General features: G+C 40.9%; 1 protein-coding gene across 18 annotated transcripts in view; it reads left to right on the top strand.

The window, feature by feature from the left end:
* The window catches only part of LRRC4C (leucine rich repeat containing 4C), a 1,070,267-nt gene extending 1,054,611 nt beyond the window's left edge, over window positions 1-15,656 (top strand). For 13 of the 18 annotated variants that reach the window (XM_077322206.1, XM_077322213.1, XM_077322212.1 and 10 more), the window contains one exon: window positions 13,000-15,656. In XM_077322206.1, coding sequence (XP_077178321.1) covers window positions 13,042-14,952 — 1,911 coding nt within the window. In that variant the 5' untranslated portion in view covers window positions 13,000-13,041 and the 3' untranslated portion in view covers window positions 14,953-15,656. Of the gene's footprint in view, window positions 1-9,911; window positions 10,016-12,999 lie in introns of all 18 variants that reach the window. The other 5 variants (XM_077322209.1, XM_077322203.1, XM_077322217.1 and 2 more) reach the window with 1 other exon arrangement.
* The last annotated feature ends 1,431 nt before the right edge of the window (window positions 15,657-17,087 follow it).

The raw sequence follows: 17,087 nt of genomic DNA, 5'->3' as shown, positions 1-17,087 counted from the left end.
CCTGGTAGGGTTTTCAAGGCAAGAGATGTTCAGAGGTGGTTTGCCATTACCTGCCTCCACATCATAACCCTAGTATTCCTTGGAGGTCTCCCGTCCAAACACTAGCCAGGGGTAACCCTGCTTAGCTTGCAAAATCTGATGCCATACTATGCGGAATGTGAAATCTGCAGCAAACCCCGCTTTGCAATTTCTCCCTCAAGCTAGACGTGAAGCAATCTAGCATGGTAGCCCAACCACTCACCTCTGACCCATTGCTGGAATGTGAGTTCTGTGCCCTAGACAGGGATCATAGTGGGGATTTTAAATTGTCCCCAAATCTGTATGTACTCAAGGGTTTTACTGTGGAAATCTTTCATAGGTTGTAATCTGAAGAGGTCTTGTTCCGCAGGGCCCGCAAAAGGGAGCTCCTCCACCAGGCATTTGCCTGAGACCGACCACAGGTCCCCCCCACCTCTGACATCCCCTCCATAGCCTGAAGGAGCCTGACCTCTCTAGGGGGTTTAGCTTGTTATGTTATTATTGTTGGGATCACTGAAGTTGTTGTTTAGAACCACTGTTGGGTTGTTATTGTTGTATATTGACTATGTTGTATGTTGACTTGTTCCATGTATCCCCTTATGATGTTGTATGTAAACGGCCCTGAGCCATATGGAAGGGCGGTATAGAAATAAAATAAATAAAATAAAATAAATAGCTATTATCAGATTACTGGGCTGGTATTAATTCACCATTAGCATCATCAGAAAGAAGATTCTGCTGCATCACTTTGTACAGATGAAGAGGGGAACAAAGCAATTAATATATTTTTGCTTTCTCTGTGTGATGATGCTTTGCTTGTTCTTGGCCTTTTGTTGTTGTTTTTAGGTGTGAACTCGTGTTCGACCCATCGAGGCCCCATGGACAATAATCCTCCAGGCCTTCCTGTCCTCTACCATTCCTCGAAGTCCATTTAAGTTTGCACCAACTGCTTCAGTGACTCCATCCAGCCACCTCATTCTCTGTCATCCCCTTCTTCTTTTGCCCTCAATCACTCCCAGCATTAGGCTCTTCTCCAGGGAGTCCTTCTGTCTCAGAAGGTGGCCAAAATATTTGAGTTTCATCTTCAGGATCTGGCCTTCTAAGGAGCAGTCAGGGCTGATCTCCTCTAGGACTGACTGGTTTGTTCACCTTGCAGTCCAAGGGACTTGCAAGAGTCTTCTCCAACACCAGAGTTCAAAAGCCTCAATTCTTTGATGCTTGGCCTTCCTTATGGTCCAACTTTCACTGCCATACATTGCAACTGGGAAGACCATAGCCTTGACTAGACATACTTTTATTGGCTTTTTAGGATGCTGTCTAGCTTTGCCATAGCTTTCCTCCCCAGGGGCAAGAGTCTTTTAATTTCTTTGCTGCAGTCCCCATCTTTAGTGATTTTGGAGCCCAGGAAACTAAAATCTGTCACTACCTCCATTTCTTCCCCATCTATTTGTCAGGAATTGAGAGGGCCAGATGCCACGATCTTCATTTTCTTGATGTTGAGTTTCAAGCCAACTTTTGCATTCTCCTCCTTCATCCGCATCAAAAGGCTCTTTAGTTTCTCTTCTCTTTCTGCCATTAGAGTGCTATCATCTAGGCTTGTGCGATTCGGCCGCCGAATCGCACAAGCCTAGTATCATCTGCATATCTGAGGTTGTTGATATTTCTCCCAGCAATCTTGATCCCAATTTGTGACTCATCTAACCCCGCCTTTCTCATGATGTGCTCCGCGAAGTTAAATAGGTAAGGCAACAGTATACAGCCTTGCCGAACTCCTTTCTCAGTTTTGAACCGATCAGTGATTCCATGTTCAGTTCTCACTGTTGCTTCTTGACCTGCATATAGGTTTCTCAAGAAAAAGATAAGATGCTCTGGTATTCCCATCTCTTTAAGAACTAGCCACAATTTGCTGTGCTCCACATATTCATATTTCCAATTTTCTTGAAGAGATATTCTATTGTTTTCTTTTATTTGTTTGCACTGCTCATTTAAGAAGGCATTCTTATTTCTTCTGGCTATTCTCTGGAATTCAGCATTCAGTTGGGTGTATCTTTCTCTTTCTCCCATGCACTTCCCTTCTCTCCTCAGCTATTTGTAAAGCTTCCTCAGACAGCCATTTTGCTTTCTTGCATTTCTTTTTCTTTGGGATGGTTGCTACCTCTTGTACAATGTTGCGAACCCCCATGGATAGTTCTTCAGGCACGCTATTTATCAGATCTAATTCCTTAAATCTATCTGTCACCTCTACTGTATATTCGTTAGGAATATGATTTAGTTCATATCTGAGTTGCCTAGTGTTTTTCCCTACTTTTGCAACAAGAAGCTGATGATCTGAACCACAATCGGCTCCTGGTCTTGTTTTTACTGTCTGTATAGAACTTCTCCATCTTTGGCTGCAGAGCACATAGTCAATCTGATTTCTGTGTTGACCGTCTGGTGTTGTCCATGTGTAGAGTCGTCTCTTGGGTTGTTGGAAAAGAGTCTTTGCTATGACCATTGTATTCTCTTGACAAAATTCTACTTGCCTGTGTCCTTCTTCATTTTGTACTCCAAGGCCAAATTTTCCTGTTATCCTGGTAATCTTTTGGCTTTCTACTTTAGCATTCCAATCCCCCATGATGATAAGCACATCATTTTTTGGCATTGCTTCTAGAAGGTGTTGTAGGGCTTCATAGAATTGGTCAACCTCATCCTCTTCAGCAGCAGTGGTTGGGGCATAGACCTGGATTACTGTGATGTTGAATGGTTTGCCTTGGATTCGAATTGAGATAATTCTGTTATTTTGGGGATTGTATCCCAATACTGCTTTTCCTACTCTTTTATTGATTATGAAGGCTACTCCATTTCTTCTGAGAGATTCTTGCCCATAGTAGTATACCTGATGGTCATCTGAATTAAATTCACCCATCCCTGTACATTTGAGTTCACTGATTCCTGAAATGTCGATGTTCAGTCTTGTTATCTCTTGTTTGACCATGTCCAGCTTACCTTGATTCATGGATCTGACATTCTAGGTTCCTATGGAATAAAAGTCTTTACAGCATCGGACTGTCTTTTCGCCACCAGTTCCCTCCACAACTGAGTGCCCTTTCGGCTTTGGCCCAGTCACTTCATTCATTCTGGTGCTACTCGTACTAGCTGTCTGCTCATCCCCAGTAGCATCCCCATTTCCTTCTCCAGCTGATCACCTTTTGTCAGAACTCTCAGCTATGACCTGTCTATCATGGGTGGCCCTGCTTGGCATAGCTCATAGCTTCACTGAGCTACACAAGCCCCTTCGCCACGTCAAGGCAGCAATCCTTGAAAGGGTCTTGGCCTTTATAGAAAGTCAAAACACAGTATTTAGCCACTCCTAGGAGAAGTAATTCCTTAGTTTTCCTTGTGCCTTGATAACTACTCTATTGACTCTGTGAAGCTTAATGCAAATATGGTAGGAAGCCCTAGATTACTTTTTATGGGGTTTATTTTATTCACATAAAAGCTTTTAAAAATAAATCTCCCATTTGCCAATTTTTGCTGTGGTTGGCCCCCCACTCCACCCCTCTATCTGAGCTTCCCTAATCACATGCAGAACACTTTTCTGTTTCAATGGGGAGGGAGGGGGGTAGAGGAAGACCCGAGTTCAAATTGAACTGAATTCAGCATGATCCACAACGGAATAAACAAAGTAAGTGCAGAATCAGCCCTTGTTCTCCAGATTAGAGGCTGCCACTCTTAACTATTGCTCAAAGCTGGCTCTCTATTCCCCCTGGAGAAAATGATTACTTTGGGGAGTGGACTTTAAGGCATTATATCTAGTCGAGGCCTCTCTCCTCCCCAAAATATGCCAGGGACTTCCTAACCTGAAGTTCCTTCCCAACTTCCCAAATCTCCAGGAACTTCCCAACCTGAAACTAGCAGCCCTAGCCTGGCTTGGTCCTAATGAGACCTCCTTTGAAGACCATAATACACTTAGAAAAGGCCTAATCTCCCCCAACTGTCTTTTATTGACAAACCCAGCCTAGAATACCGGGATTACTTAGCAACAGCCACCTATATTTTGCCCTCTTCCACCATGACTTGCCACTGATTTCATACCCAGTTTTTCATCATATCCCAACTATTAATGCCATCTTATAATTGTGCTTCAGTATCATGTCAGTCTTCCTGGTACAGATCTTTCCAACTCTTCACTATTGGACACATTTGTTTCTTTGGGAACTTTACTCTGTTCCAGTCCTGAGCTCAGCTTTATTTCCTCTTCCATGTTGCTTTAATGGATCCCTCCCACTGCAGCTTATTCATTCAACCTTTGCATGTTCAACTGTCCTATTAACTTTAATAGTCAAAGCTGTCTCTTATGAGGACTCCAAAGCGTTTGTCCATAGCTGTCATTCGGCTTCGATCTCACAATCTTTTTTGATGGCACTTATTAGTGTTACCCCTGAGTCACTGCATAGCTTTCTTCTTAATTCTATTTCACTTGCTGCCTGCAAAATCAACTTGAAGCATTTTCCTGGTTGTAATATTCAAACATGTACAAATATTGCACACAGGAGTGGCTGTGACCTATTTATTGCTCAGCAGTGATAGATCTGGTAATAATGTGCTTGCAATTCTGGCCGTGCTGTACTTTGTAACACCCGGAGTTTAATTGAAAATACACTCTGACCTTGGTTTTGTTCACTGGGCATAGAAAGGACATAATTGCCGTGAAGCTGCTGAGAGACATTATTTCAAAATGTCATATTGCTAATTTTGGCTTTACAAGCCCTCCTATGGAAGGAAAATCCCCAAATCCCAATGTAACAAAAAATGTCACTGTTACATAAAACATCAATAAAAGAAGTAATTAAAAAAACACCCTCTCCTTATTTCTTGGTACCTATTTGTTGCATCCAAAATGCCACAACAGTATAATAATTGCATTTCTTCTAACACTCTAAAGCTCATTCATAATTACATAAACAGCTTATAAACCACAGACCACAAAACTGTCTGCACTCCACTCTTACTTTCAAAGGGTTTCCATAGTTACCAGGATATAGCTAACATTTGCTGGACATTCAGTTTGTCACACATACTTGTGCCCTTTCATTCACCATGGTGGTTTCCTTCTTGCACTGTTCCCAACGGCCAGGATGAACTGTGAGGATGTGACATTAATAAAATTACTGGAATTAGGTCAAAGAAATTTGCTGCTACAGTTCTTTCTAGAATGGGCTAGATATTCTGTTATGACAATCACCTGGGATATCTTGCCATTGTTCATCCCGTCGTTCACTACCAGTTCACCCTCATATAAATTCCATGCTACATGTATGGATCTCTAAGAATCGGCTTCCTGCTTTGTTTTTGGTGTCATTATTGCCACAAAGACTGACTTGTTCTGTTTATTTGTTTTTCAATTTCCAAAATAAAAATGAACTTCATAACTCAGATTTAATCTTTAACTGTAACTTTATTTAGCTTTATTTTGTCTACCATGTAGTTTGTATATTTATAGTAGATTTATTTATTTTCTAAAGTTTCAAAATGAGAACCTGCAGCTATGCTAACAATTTAATGCTAATTGTTTATAAAAACAAATCTGAAAACAAAGATCCCTTTAATTACAGAGGTGTTGCAGCTTAAGCATTACCAAATGAAGTATTTCTGGCATGAGAATGCTACATTCAGGATGTAGATATATCGTCTCCAGCAAGCATGTGGGATTTTTTAAAATAAATTCTGGGTTCTGAATATTTACAGAGCTTTTGTTATTAGAGCAGTTTCAGAGTTTTGTGATTAGCTGCTTGATCTCCCTTTATTTCACTACTGTATTTCTCTTGAGGTGTAATCATAGATAGATAGATAGATAGATAGATAGATAGATAGATAGATAGATAGATAGATAGATAGATAGATAGATAGATAGATAGATAGATAGATAGCCCCCAAGAATTACTGAAATGAGGCTTAGATATCCCAAGAATTAATGATCCATTATAAGACCTTGTATCATTAAGCAACTGCTTTGTTTCTTATCCTGGTCAGTAGAGATTACAAGTTAGCAATGCTTGATTTAAAATGTCTTGGCTAGATTGCTTTGAATTAGAAGTGTAATTAATTTCTTAGAGGTCACACTAAGTGGTTTTAATTTGCCCCACCATTTAATCCAAGGAATTCCAATAGAAATAGCTGCTATTACTTGATACAAACATACATGAAATAGCATGCTATCCTATAGGCAAATCAAAGCTGAGACATGGGGGAACTGGGTGGCTTTGGTCACGATGTTTAATTACCTTGGAAATAATGTCCTTATCTCATACTCAGCTTCTAATTTTGACAAGAAAGAGAATACTATTGAACTGTTTTTTTTTGGGGGGGGGAGTAAAAAAATGTTTAAATCACCTCCTATACGAAAGTTTGACATAAATCAGGTAGACCCCAAGGGTATTTATTTGCAGGGGAGGGTTTTGCCATCAAGTCGCAGTATAAGTTTGGCTAAAATTAATTGGTCACCAGTGTTAAGTTGTGCGCTTGTGTTCATTTTCATTTCATGAATCATCATACCTCATTCAAAATGTTCCCTAACTATACTGAAAGAAGTATACCAGCCTCATGTTGGAAGAGAATCTTATAAGTTTTTTTGGAGTAATGTGCTTGTTTTAAGGGCTTATTTTAATTTCACATTTGTGCTAGGCTTGGGACACTTCAAATAATTCATGAGGTGTTGATGCTACATTCAGATATTGTTTCCTCTTCAAATATATGTATGTAGTGATAATTAGGCATGTGTGGGACAGTGTGTATTCATACATATATAGACAGGAGATTCTCAGTACAAATTCTGAAAGAACCTACCTACTTGTCCACCTGGATTCCAAAGTAGTATTAAATATAGAAGTGTGATAGTTAGTGGACAAGTTTAGTTGCTGGTCCATTTCCCCTAGCGTTTATTTGAGAATGGTTTTCTGATCCCAAACCTGGGCCTTGCTGATCCTGGATCTTTTCACCACCAATAGCTGTTATGCACCATTTTTGTTTCCTGATGATGATGTTGTTTCCTGATGAGAGCCAGTTTGGTGTAGTGATCATGAGTGCGGACTTCTAACCTGGCATGCCAGGTTCGATTCTGCAATCCCCCACATGCAGCCATCTGGGTGGCCTTGGGCTCGCCACAGCACTGATAAAGCTATTCTGACCGAGCAGTGATATCAGGGCTCTCTCAGCCTCACATACCTCACAAGGTGTCTGTTTTGGGGAGAGAAAAGGGAAGGCAATTGTAAGCCGCTTCTCTCCTTCGGGGAGAGAAAAGCGGCATATAAGAACCAACTCTTCTTCTTCTTAGCCATTCAGTCATGTCCAACTCTTGGTGATCCATGGCTCAACTGTTACCATGTCCTTCGATCTTGTGCTTTTCCTTTTAGTTGTATAATGCTCTGGCCAATGTTCAAGGTTATGTCTGGGCCACCAATGACAACTTCTATTGCTTTTCTTCCACATTACAAGTTCTCTCAACAAAACTGACTATGAACCGATCTTCATCCATAGCTCCAGTCTCATAGTCTGTTGCTCCATGTAGAGTTAATGGATGCTTTGGAGGGTGGACTCCATAGCATTATATTCCATTGAGGTCCTTCCCTGTGCCAGATTCCCCCCAACTCCTGGCTTTACTCCCAAAGTCCCCAGGTATTTCCCAACCCAGAATTGGCAACCCCATTAAAAATCACCATTAATCCTTATCCATTGTTGTTCCTCTAATTATTTATGAAACAGCCTAGGGGGTGGGACGTGTCCGGCTGTCCAAGTTGGAATAGCGCCAATCAGGGTGCAGCCAGCTGTGCTCTGATTGTCCCTGCCCCTGCAGCTCCCACCTTCTGTCCCTAGACTCTAGCCTCTTTGCTGTCAATTGCCTCAGTGCCTGGAGCCAGCAGCAGGTAAGGGGAGAGGCCCTGGGCAAAGGATCGTGGTGGAGTGCCTCCTAATGAGGGCCTCCCGGCCTGCTGATTGTTCATTAAGGACTGCTAAGGAGCTGACTAGCTGACTGCTAAGGAGCTCTGTCCCGGGCCTGCTAACGATCCAGCCAGCCCCCACCCGCCCCACTTGATCTGGCTGTGAGCTGCCATCCGAAGCCACCTTAAGCTGCCTAGCCAGTGGCCAGGGAGGGTACCCTTTCAAGGCACGTTCTTAGGAACAGGCTTTGAAGCTAGTAACTTATAAAAGGGAAATGTCAAGTTCAACCATTTAGACATTCTTTTATCTATTATCTTCATACCATTAGTTATTGAGTGCTGGATTTGAGGCTGGTATACTTCTAATTTTTTCCCCTTTCTCAGGACCATATAGTTTATAAGGGGGGAGTTTCTTTTCACTCTTGAAATCCTGTGGATTTCTCAGATCTTGCGGATATTTCTAGTTTTCAAAATGTCTGTACCCTTAGGAATAACCTTTGATGTCTATATTCCTTCTTTTTGCTTTCTATTTCTGATCATAGAGCATCTTCTTTGTTCATACCTAATCTATAAACTTTAGCATGTGTTAAACCATTCTCTTGTGATGGTTTTCCCCAAAGAACAATAGAAGTTTATTAATTATGTTGTTATATTTTCTTCCCTCTGTTTGGTTAACTATTAAAAGGAAGCTCAAGCCTGTTCTCTGGCCATCATTTCCAGGTATATATAGGCTGGTTATGATAATCCAGTACTGAGGGATTTGTAGTCTGTACATGGGCTGGGCCATATATTATTGCTTTGAAAGTTCCAGGTTTGGGCCCTGCCACTGAAAACATTGTGGAACAAACCTTTTTTTTTAGCTATCTAAAAGAACTGCAAACCAAAGTAAAACTGACGGTATAACACCATAGAGTACACCCTCCAAAGTGGCCATTTGCTCCAGGAGAAATTATCTCTATTATCTGGAGATCAACTGTAATAGCGCTATTGCATGATGCTGGGATAGTGGCATGCCACTATCCCATCATCATGGGGGGTCCTTGCAGGGACACCATTGGTGGGGTGAGGAGGTGTGCATGGGCCTGCCCTGGTCGGGCCTCTGTTGGCTGCCGCAGCAAGACAGAGAATGCAGAAGAATCTGCATTCCCTTGCTGCAGGCCATCTGATGCCTTAATGTGGGTCAGGGCCAGGAGAAGGCCTGGATGGTACTGGCAGAAGAAGAAGAAGAAGAAGAGTTGGTTCTTATATCCCGCTTTTCCCTACCCGAAGGAGGCTCAAAGCGGCTTACAGTCACCTTCCCATTCCTCTCCCCACAACAGACACCCTGTGGGGTTGGTGAGGCTGAGAGAGCCCTGATATCACTGCTCGGTCAGAACAGTTTTATCAGTGCTGTGGCGAGCCCAAGGTCACCCAGCTGGCTGCATGTGGGGGAGTGCAGAATCGAACCCGGCATGCCAGATTAGAAGTCCGCACTCCTAACCACTACACCAAACTGGCTCTCAAACTGGCATCATGCACAAGCAGGGATTAGTCCCACTGGCATACAGGCACCAGCTTGCCTTTCCTGGCCCATGCATAATCAATCACTGGCTCTCCACAGGCCATTGGTTTGAGTCTCAGCCTCCAATGGTGGATAGCCATCTATCATTAAACCACATTTCAAATGGTTTGATTACTTAATTTATGTTAATGCAGTATAGACATGTTGATATAGGCGGTGCTTGGGTTCTCAAGGTAAATATCCCCATACTTCTAGGCTTTGAGAAACCCCAGAACTGGCATTATCATGGAGGTTATGGTTGGGAAGCAAAGCTATGTACATGCCCACCCAGGGCATCTCCCCTTCCCCCACTCCAGGTCCATTGTTGGTCATTTTGGGATGGAGAGGAGGGTCGAGCATATATGGTCATATCACACAATAAATGGATAGATAGACAGACAGACAGACAGATTGACTTAATTCCCACCCTTCTACAGGAAACCCAGCACTTTCAAGAAACCCCAGGGTTTCACAAAACTCGCGTTGAGAAAACCTGAGAAAGTCATGAAGATATATATGGAAGATATATATGTGGACGGTGGTAAGAACTGCTGCTCTTATTATTAATTGATGATAATGATTGCTACATCAGATGATTGCATATCTGAAACAACCTTCACACCAGTGACAGAATTGTTGTACCACCTGATATCTTCTGAAGCATAGCAATTTTCAATTAAAGCAATTCACATGTGTAAATAATTCCACACACAAATTCTACATTATACTGGTAGCCCTGTCATGGCCTGACCCATGAAGAACAAAGCTGAACTAAAACACACTGACCTAGTACATATTTCTAGGTGGATAATCCTGTTAATCAGAGAGAGAGAGGACCACACTAGCAATTGTGCTGTATTAAAGAATTAGAGAAGGACAGTCAGTGTCCCCCCTCTCTCTTCTTCAGCTTTGTAGTGTTGACCTTCATTTTCTTCTTGTAATCTTTTGTTTTAACGACTAGTCTTTGTCATTTTCCTTGGGACGAAGTCCTCACAGTGCCCAGCAAAAGCTATAGTAATTTTCCATGTTACAGCAATAAATTAGTGTCTAATGTGCACATGTAAATTCATAAATATATATGACCTGATAATAAAATTGGACTTTTTCTAAATTGACTGCAATGTGAAGAATAATCTTTTTTTTTTTGCTCCCACTCCCAAACTATAAGGTTTTACTTCTCACTACAAAATGAAGCAGTTTGGAGTTCAAAATGGAAAACCTTTGGCTGATAGTATTTTTGTTCTACTAAATGCATGTATTATGCATCTGTGTGCTCTGGGTTATAAATGTGCTTTGAGCTTGCTGTAATTTATAAGGCTTCACTTTTGGCTGATTTATAGGAAATTTCATTAATCTCTACAGCACAGGGACCTTGCAGTGAGCAGCAGATTGAAAATGAACCCTGGGCTGGGGGGGTTTAGGAGTACCAGAAATGAATCAGCACTGAGAGACTTTGAATGGTAATGATGATTTGCGGAGTCGAAAGGTCTTTTTTCACTTACACTAAGATCTGAAGGAAACATTTTTTGGAGGTAACAGTAAAATTGCCAGTCCTGCAGCTATGGGAGTTATATATTTTTCTGTCATTTAAATAGCCATTCTTTATTCCTGTGTTCAGCACACATTTACTAATGAGAGTTTCTTGGCTGCTCCAGCCAAATACAAGGATAGAAGAGAGTGTATCAGGAAATCAGATGAGTCTGCTTAATGGCAAGAGAGAGCTGATGCTCAGCAGTTCACAAAAGCTTCTTTTTATCTTCTTTCCTGAAATAAGCATACAATAAGCATTTTTGTCAGCATCTGTGTAACAGTAATAGAAGCTTTCTTTACACCATGCCTTAGTTATATACTTTATATCATGGGTGACTGTCCCTTGGAGCAGCTGCTACAGGTGGCACAGGCAATCAGGATTTGGGACACCTAAGACCACAGTAGAGAAATCGAGCTGAGGCTGAGACTGATTAGCCAGTCCTTAAGAAACTACCATCATGCCAAGGACCATCTGTTACATTCTAGTATTTTCTGTGGGTTCTTCTGGGTTTGTTCACCCATAACCTTATTTGTACTAGGGATACTCTGTAACCACTATGTCACAATTCCCAAAGGTCAGTCCTCTCCCATACTCAATGAACATTCCACACTACAGGTTCTTGACACCCATATCTTCACACCCATGCCCTCATTTGCCACCACGCCACCACAACCTCCCACACAACAGACACATTCAACCCCATGCCTTTACAGACTGCACAATTTCTCCCCTTCCTCTTCCCACTGCCAAGCTCTAGTGCCCGTTGTATTCTTGGATATAACGGGCTTTGCCCCTAGTGTAATGATAAAATGCCTTATCCTGTACTCAAGGTACAAGGTATGCAAATCTGGAGTCTTTTGTGTGTTATGACCTTCAGTACTTAGATTGCAAATGTCCCTATCATGTTTTTAAAATAAATTTATAGTAATGGGTCTTAACTCAACTGATCTTCAAATGTACATTTTGTGTTTTGAAAGAAACTATGGGTTTTTAGATTTGCTATGAATTGATGGTAAATATCAGTTACTGTTTCCATATTATGTAACTGAGGATGAAACATGGGCTAAGATAAAAAGATCCAATATTCTTACCAACATTATACACAGCCTAATGAGAAATCTCCTTATTTTTAAAAAAGTTCTCTAAATATGCTACCAACTGCATATATAACCTATATGAAAATCTTATCAAGATAGCAATGAATCAGCCTCCCAGAGTTTAATTTAGAATCTGGCTTAAAAACCATCCTGTTTTAAAGTGGGGGGGGGGTTTAAAAACAGCCTGAGATATTCTGAGCCCAATTTAGACTCTGCCGCAGTCCTAATTGGGGATGGGCACAAACCAAACCACAAAGCAAAATTTGTGACAAATTTTGCCCAGTTCATGGTTCAAGAACCAAAGTGACCCATCATAGAATTCCACAAACTTTTAAGGGAGTTTATGGGATTCTTGCTGGTTACTGGGCAGAGCAGAGAGTAGGAAAAAACAGATGAGTGGCTGGGGATCCCCATCACTCAGCTGTTTCAGGCTTTCTTTAAACTGCTCTGCATTGTTCAGCTATTTAAAGGGGCTCTTCTTTGGCAGCTAGCTTCTGGGGATCACTGCCTGAGAAATCCCCTTTAAACAGCTGAACAGTGTGGAACAAACTACTCAGCTCTGCACAGCTCAACTGTTTAAAGGGGTTTTGAGTTCAGCTCTGAGCCATTTAAATCAAACATGTACCTGAAGAAGTGTGAATGCTCATGAAAGCTTATACCTTGACTAAAGCTTTGTTGGTCTTAAAGGTGTCAGTGAACTCAAAAGTTCTTCTGCTGTGAAACTACGTGACTACCCATTTGAATCGTTCTTCATAAGTTGTTTGCTACCTGTATGGGTAGTTGTAAATTCTGAATTTTATATCCAGTTATTTTGAAGAGATTATGCCTATGAAATTATAGATGTGTGTTTTAATATTTGGGACTAATATAATACTCCCTCTCCCTTTTATCTTTCAGACTATTGGAGCTCCTGAAGGACCAACACCAAACAAATTATGAATGTTGAACAAGATGACCTTACATCCACAGCAGATAATGATAGGTCCTAGGTTTAACAGGGCCCTATTTGACCCCTTGCTTGTGGTGCTACTGGCTCTTCAACTTCTTGTGGTGGCTGGTTTGGTTAGAGCTCAGACTTGCCCTTCTGTCTGTTCCTGTAGTAACCAATTCAGCAAAGTCATTTGTGTGAGGAAGAATCTGAGAGAAGTCCCTGATGCCATCTCTACCAATACACGGTTATTGAATCTCCATGAGAACCAGATCCAAATCATTAAGGTGAATAGTTTCAAACACCTGAGGCATCTGGAAGTCTTGCAGTTGAGCAGGAACCACATTAGAACAATAGAAATAGGCGCTTTCAATGGTCTGGCTAATCTCAATACTTTGGAACTCTTTGACAATCGTCTCAGCACCATTCCAAATGGGGCTTTTGTATACCTGTCAAAACTAAAGGAGCTTTGGTTGCGAAACAACCCCATTGAGAGTATCCCTTCTTATGCTTTTAATAGAATTCCTTCTCTGCGAAGGTTGGATTTGGGGGAATTAAAAAGGCTTTCATATATCTCAGAAGGTGCCTTTGAAGGTCTGTCCAATTTGAGGTACTTGAACCTTGCTATGTGTAACCTTCGGGAGATCCCTAACCTCACACCACTTGTAAAACTGGATGAGCTAGATCTTTCTGGGAACCACTTAACTTCTATCAAGCCAGGGTCCTTTCAAGGGTTAATGCACCTTCAGAAACTGTGGCTGATTCAATCCCAGATCCAAGTGATTGAAAGGAATGCCTTTGATAACCTTCAGTCACTAGTAGAGATCAACCTGGCCCATAACAATCTAACATTACTGCCTCATGACCTCTTCACACCTCTCCGTCTAGAAAGGATCCACCTGCATCACAACCCTTGGAATTGCAACTGTGATATCCTGTGGCTCAGCTGGTGGATTAAAGACAAAGCACCCTCCAACACTGCATGCTGTGCCCGTTGCAACACACCTCCTAGCCTGAAAGGAAGGTACATCGGTGAGCTGGACCTGAATTACTTTACGTGCTATGCTCCTGTAATTGTGGAGCCACCCACAGACCTCAACGTCACTGAAGGCATGGCTGCGGAGCTGAAATGCCGAGCATCAACATCCCTGACCTCTATATCTTGGATTACTCCTAATGGGTCTGTTATAACACATGGAGCTTATAGGGTTCGGATTTCTGTGCTTAGTGATGGCACGTTAAATTTTACGAGGGTGACTGCACAAGATACAGGCTTGTACACGTGCTTGGTGAGTAACTCTGTTGGGAATACCACAGCTTCTGCCACACTCAACGTAACTGCACAGGAGTGTATTACTTACTTTTCAACCATCACAGTAGAAACTGTGGAACCTTCTCAGGATGAGGCACGGACCACAGAGCAGGTTTGGCCCACACCAGTCATTGAATGGGATACCACCAATGCAACAACCTCTCTCACCCCACAGAGCACAAGGTCAACAGAAAAAACATTCACCATCCCTGTGACAGATTCAAGCAATGGGATTCCAGGAATAGATGAAGTTATGAAGACTACCAAAATCATAATTGGTTGTTTTGTGGCAATCACTCTCATGGCAGCAGTGATGCTGGTCATTTTCTACAAAATGAGAAAACAGCATCACCGACAAAATCACCACGCTCCAACACGAACTGTAGAGATCATTAATGTGGATGATGAGCTTACAGGTGATACACCTATAGAAAGTCATTTGCCCATGCCAGCAATAGAGCATGAGCACCTAAATCACTATAACTCCTATAAGTCTCCTTTCAACCACACAACAACAGTTAACACAATAAATTCAATACACAGTTCAGTGCATGAACCATTATTGATCCGAATGAACTCAAAAGACAATGTGCAAGAGACTCAGATTTAAAACATTTACAAATTTAAAGGGGGAATTTAAAACAAAAAGACAGTTTATTAAAAAAAATGACACAAATGACTGGGCTAAATCTACTGTTTCAAAAAAAGTGTCTTTACAAAAAAGAAATTTATTTATTAAAAAATTCTATTGTGCGCGAAAGCAGACAAAATTATGTGTATTCCTCAGAACCTCTTTTTGCTGCACTTATTTACCCTACTTCTTTCCTGACCCTTTCCTCTTCCCTTGTCCTAATCCCATTTGCCATATTTTTTTCATAGAACAACTTGATTCTCTAAAGAACTGGTCTAGGAATTTTTGTAAGAATTCTGTTAACGCTTTGGGAATTTTTATGGTGAATTCTAGTGGTGAGATTCGGTCTATTTTGTCTTTTTTCATTTCATTTTCTTCTCATGCCCTTTTTGAAATGGTTCAACAGGGAAATGAATGTTAGCAGTAGATTCATAAGAACTATCAAGAAACAACAACAACAACAACAAAAATAACAAACCTTTTCTCTCTCTTTTTTTTTTTTACACTTGTTCTGTATTTCCTGGAAGGACCATTCTGTGGAAGAAGAAACAAAAATCCAAGAAATTAATTTTCATCTGAGCATCTATAAAACCCATGATCTTTTAAACAATTCTAGAACCAGGATTTGTAGTTCAAACACTAAAAATAAGATTATAAATAAAATATTGTTGTTTTTTTCTGTACTTGGACACCGCTCATTTTTAGTGTGGCTTTAAGTGTTAAAAGGTGATTCAGAATTTACAGGTTTCCCCCCCTGCATTGATGGTTCCCCCTCTTTAAAAAAAAAAGTCTTTATAATAAGAGTATTGGTTCAATGTTTTAAAATTTAACAGGAAGTAACCAAATATTTTATTTTAGAATTAGGGATGCTTCCAAAATTCTTGTCACTGATATTTTCCCTGGATTTTTGAGTTCTAATTTTACTGGTCTTCTTTCCAGAACAGATTAATTAGGAATCCTATGTTTGGTGGTTTGCGAGAGAGGAGTTCAGCATTTTTTTTTTTAAGATCATGAATACACAATTTTCTTGGATGGGGGAGGGTCTTCAAGTTCATATACACTTTTCCTTACTTCTGTGTTATTAATGGATATATACAGATTGATAAAACACTGCAGAAAAGGACATCTTCGTGTGATTTTATTTACAATTGTGTCAGAATTCTTTCTGTGTGGTATGGAAATGCATTTGTGTATACTACACAGAAAACATATCTTGATGCTATTATACTTAATATTATCACACCAAGGGTACTTTTTGCCAAATTTTAACATGCATATGTGCATTGGTAATGCAGATGTTACAGAAAAGTTTCAAATTAACTGAAGTAACTGGAACCTGCTTCAAACTGTGCACAATCCAGTTCTGGAGCTAATTATAGAAATACTCTTGGTTAAACCATAATTAAGGGGGAGTGGTACACAGTTCAGAGCAAAATTCTGGAACAGTACATGAATGGAATGGGGGAACTCTGCTCACCCATAACATAGCCATAAGACAGCATACTATGTCTGAAAGACAATAGCCACAATCACACAGCACTGAGGGTACTTAAGCTTGTCAAAACAAATTGATTTCAATGGACTGAGTGTACTTAAGGAAACCCCTTTTCATGTTACACTGGCAATGCGGAAAGTGCTGCTTGCCCCATGGTCCAGCAAGATCCATGTTAAGAAGTAACACAGCATGAGGTCTTCCCATATGGGCCAGGCTGCACAGTGCAGTCTCAGTACTGCAACAACGTCCATGCCTCTGCCATTATGTAGAGGATTACTGCCTTTCCCCTGCAGAATACTCCCTCCCCAATAAAAGGAGGGTTCAGGTTTCATGTGTCTTTTCCTACTACTTTTCAGTGCTGATACAATTAATATATTTTACAAAACTTACCAGTCCTATTTTTGATAGTATGAAACAAACTTGAAAGATATATACTTTAACTATACAACTCAATTAAGATATGCCTGATCATGGTGAGCTAAGAAATGCAATCAAGGTATTGAAAATCACCAGGGAGCAATGTTCAACAACAGGGATTGAACAAATAAATGAAAATTGTCTACCTGATTACTTCGGTCAGATTCAGTGATATGGAAGAAGAAGTGGTACTGCAGCTCCC

The sequence above is a fragment of the Paroedura picta genome, chromosome 2, assembly GCF_049243985.1.
Source record: "Paroedura picta isolate Pp20150507F chromosome 2, Ppicta_v3.0, whole genome shotgun sequence".
NCBI classification, from domain to species: Eukaryota; Metazoa; Chordata; class Lepidosauria; order Squamata; family Gekkonidae; genus Paroedura; species Paroedura picta.
The sequence above is the reverse complement of the archived record's forward strand: the minus strand, read 5'-3'. Positions and strand labels throughout refer to the sequence as shown.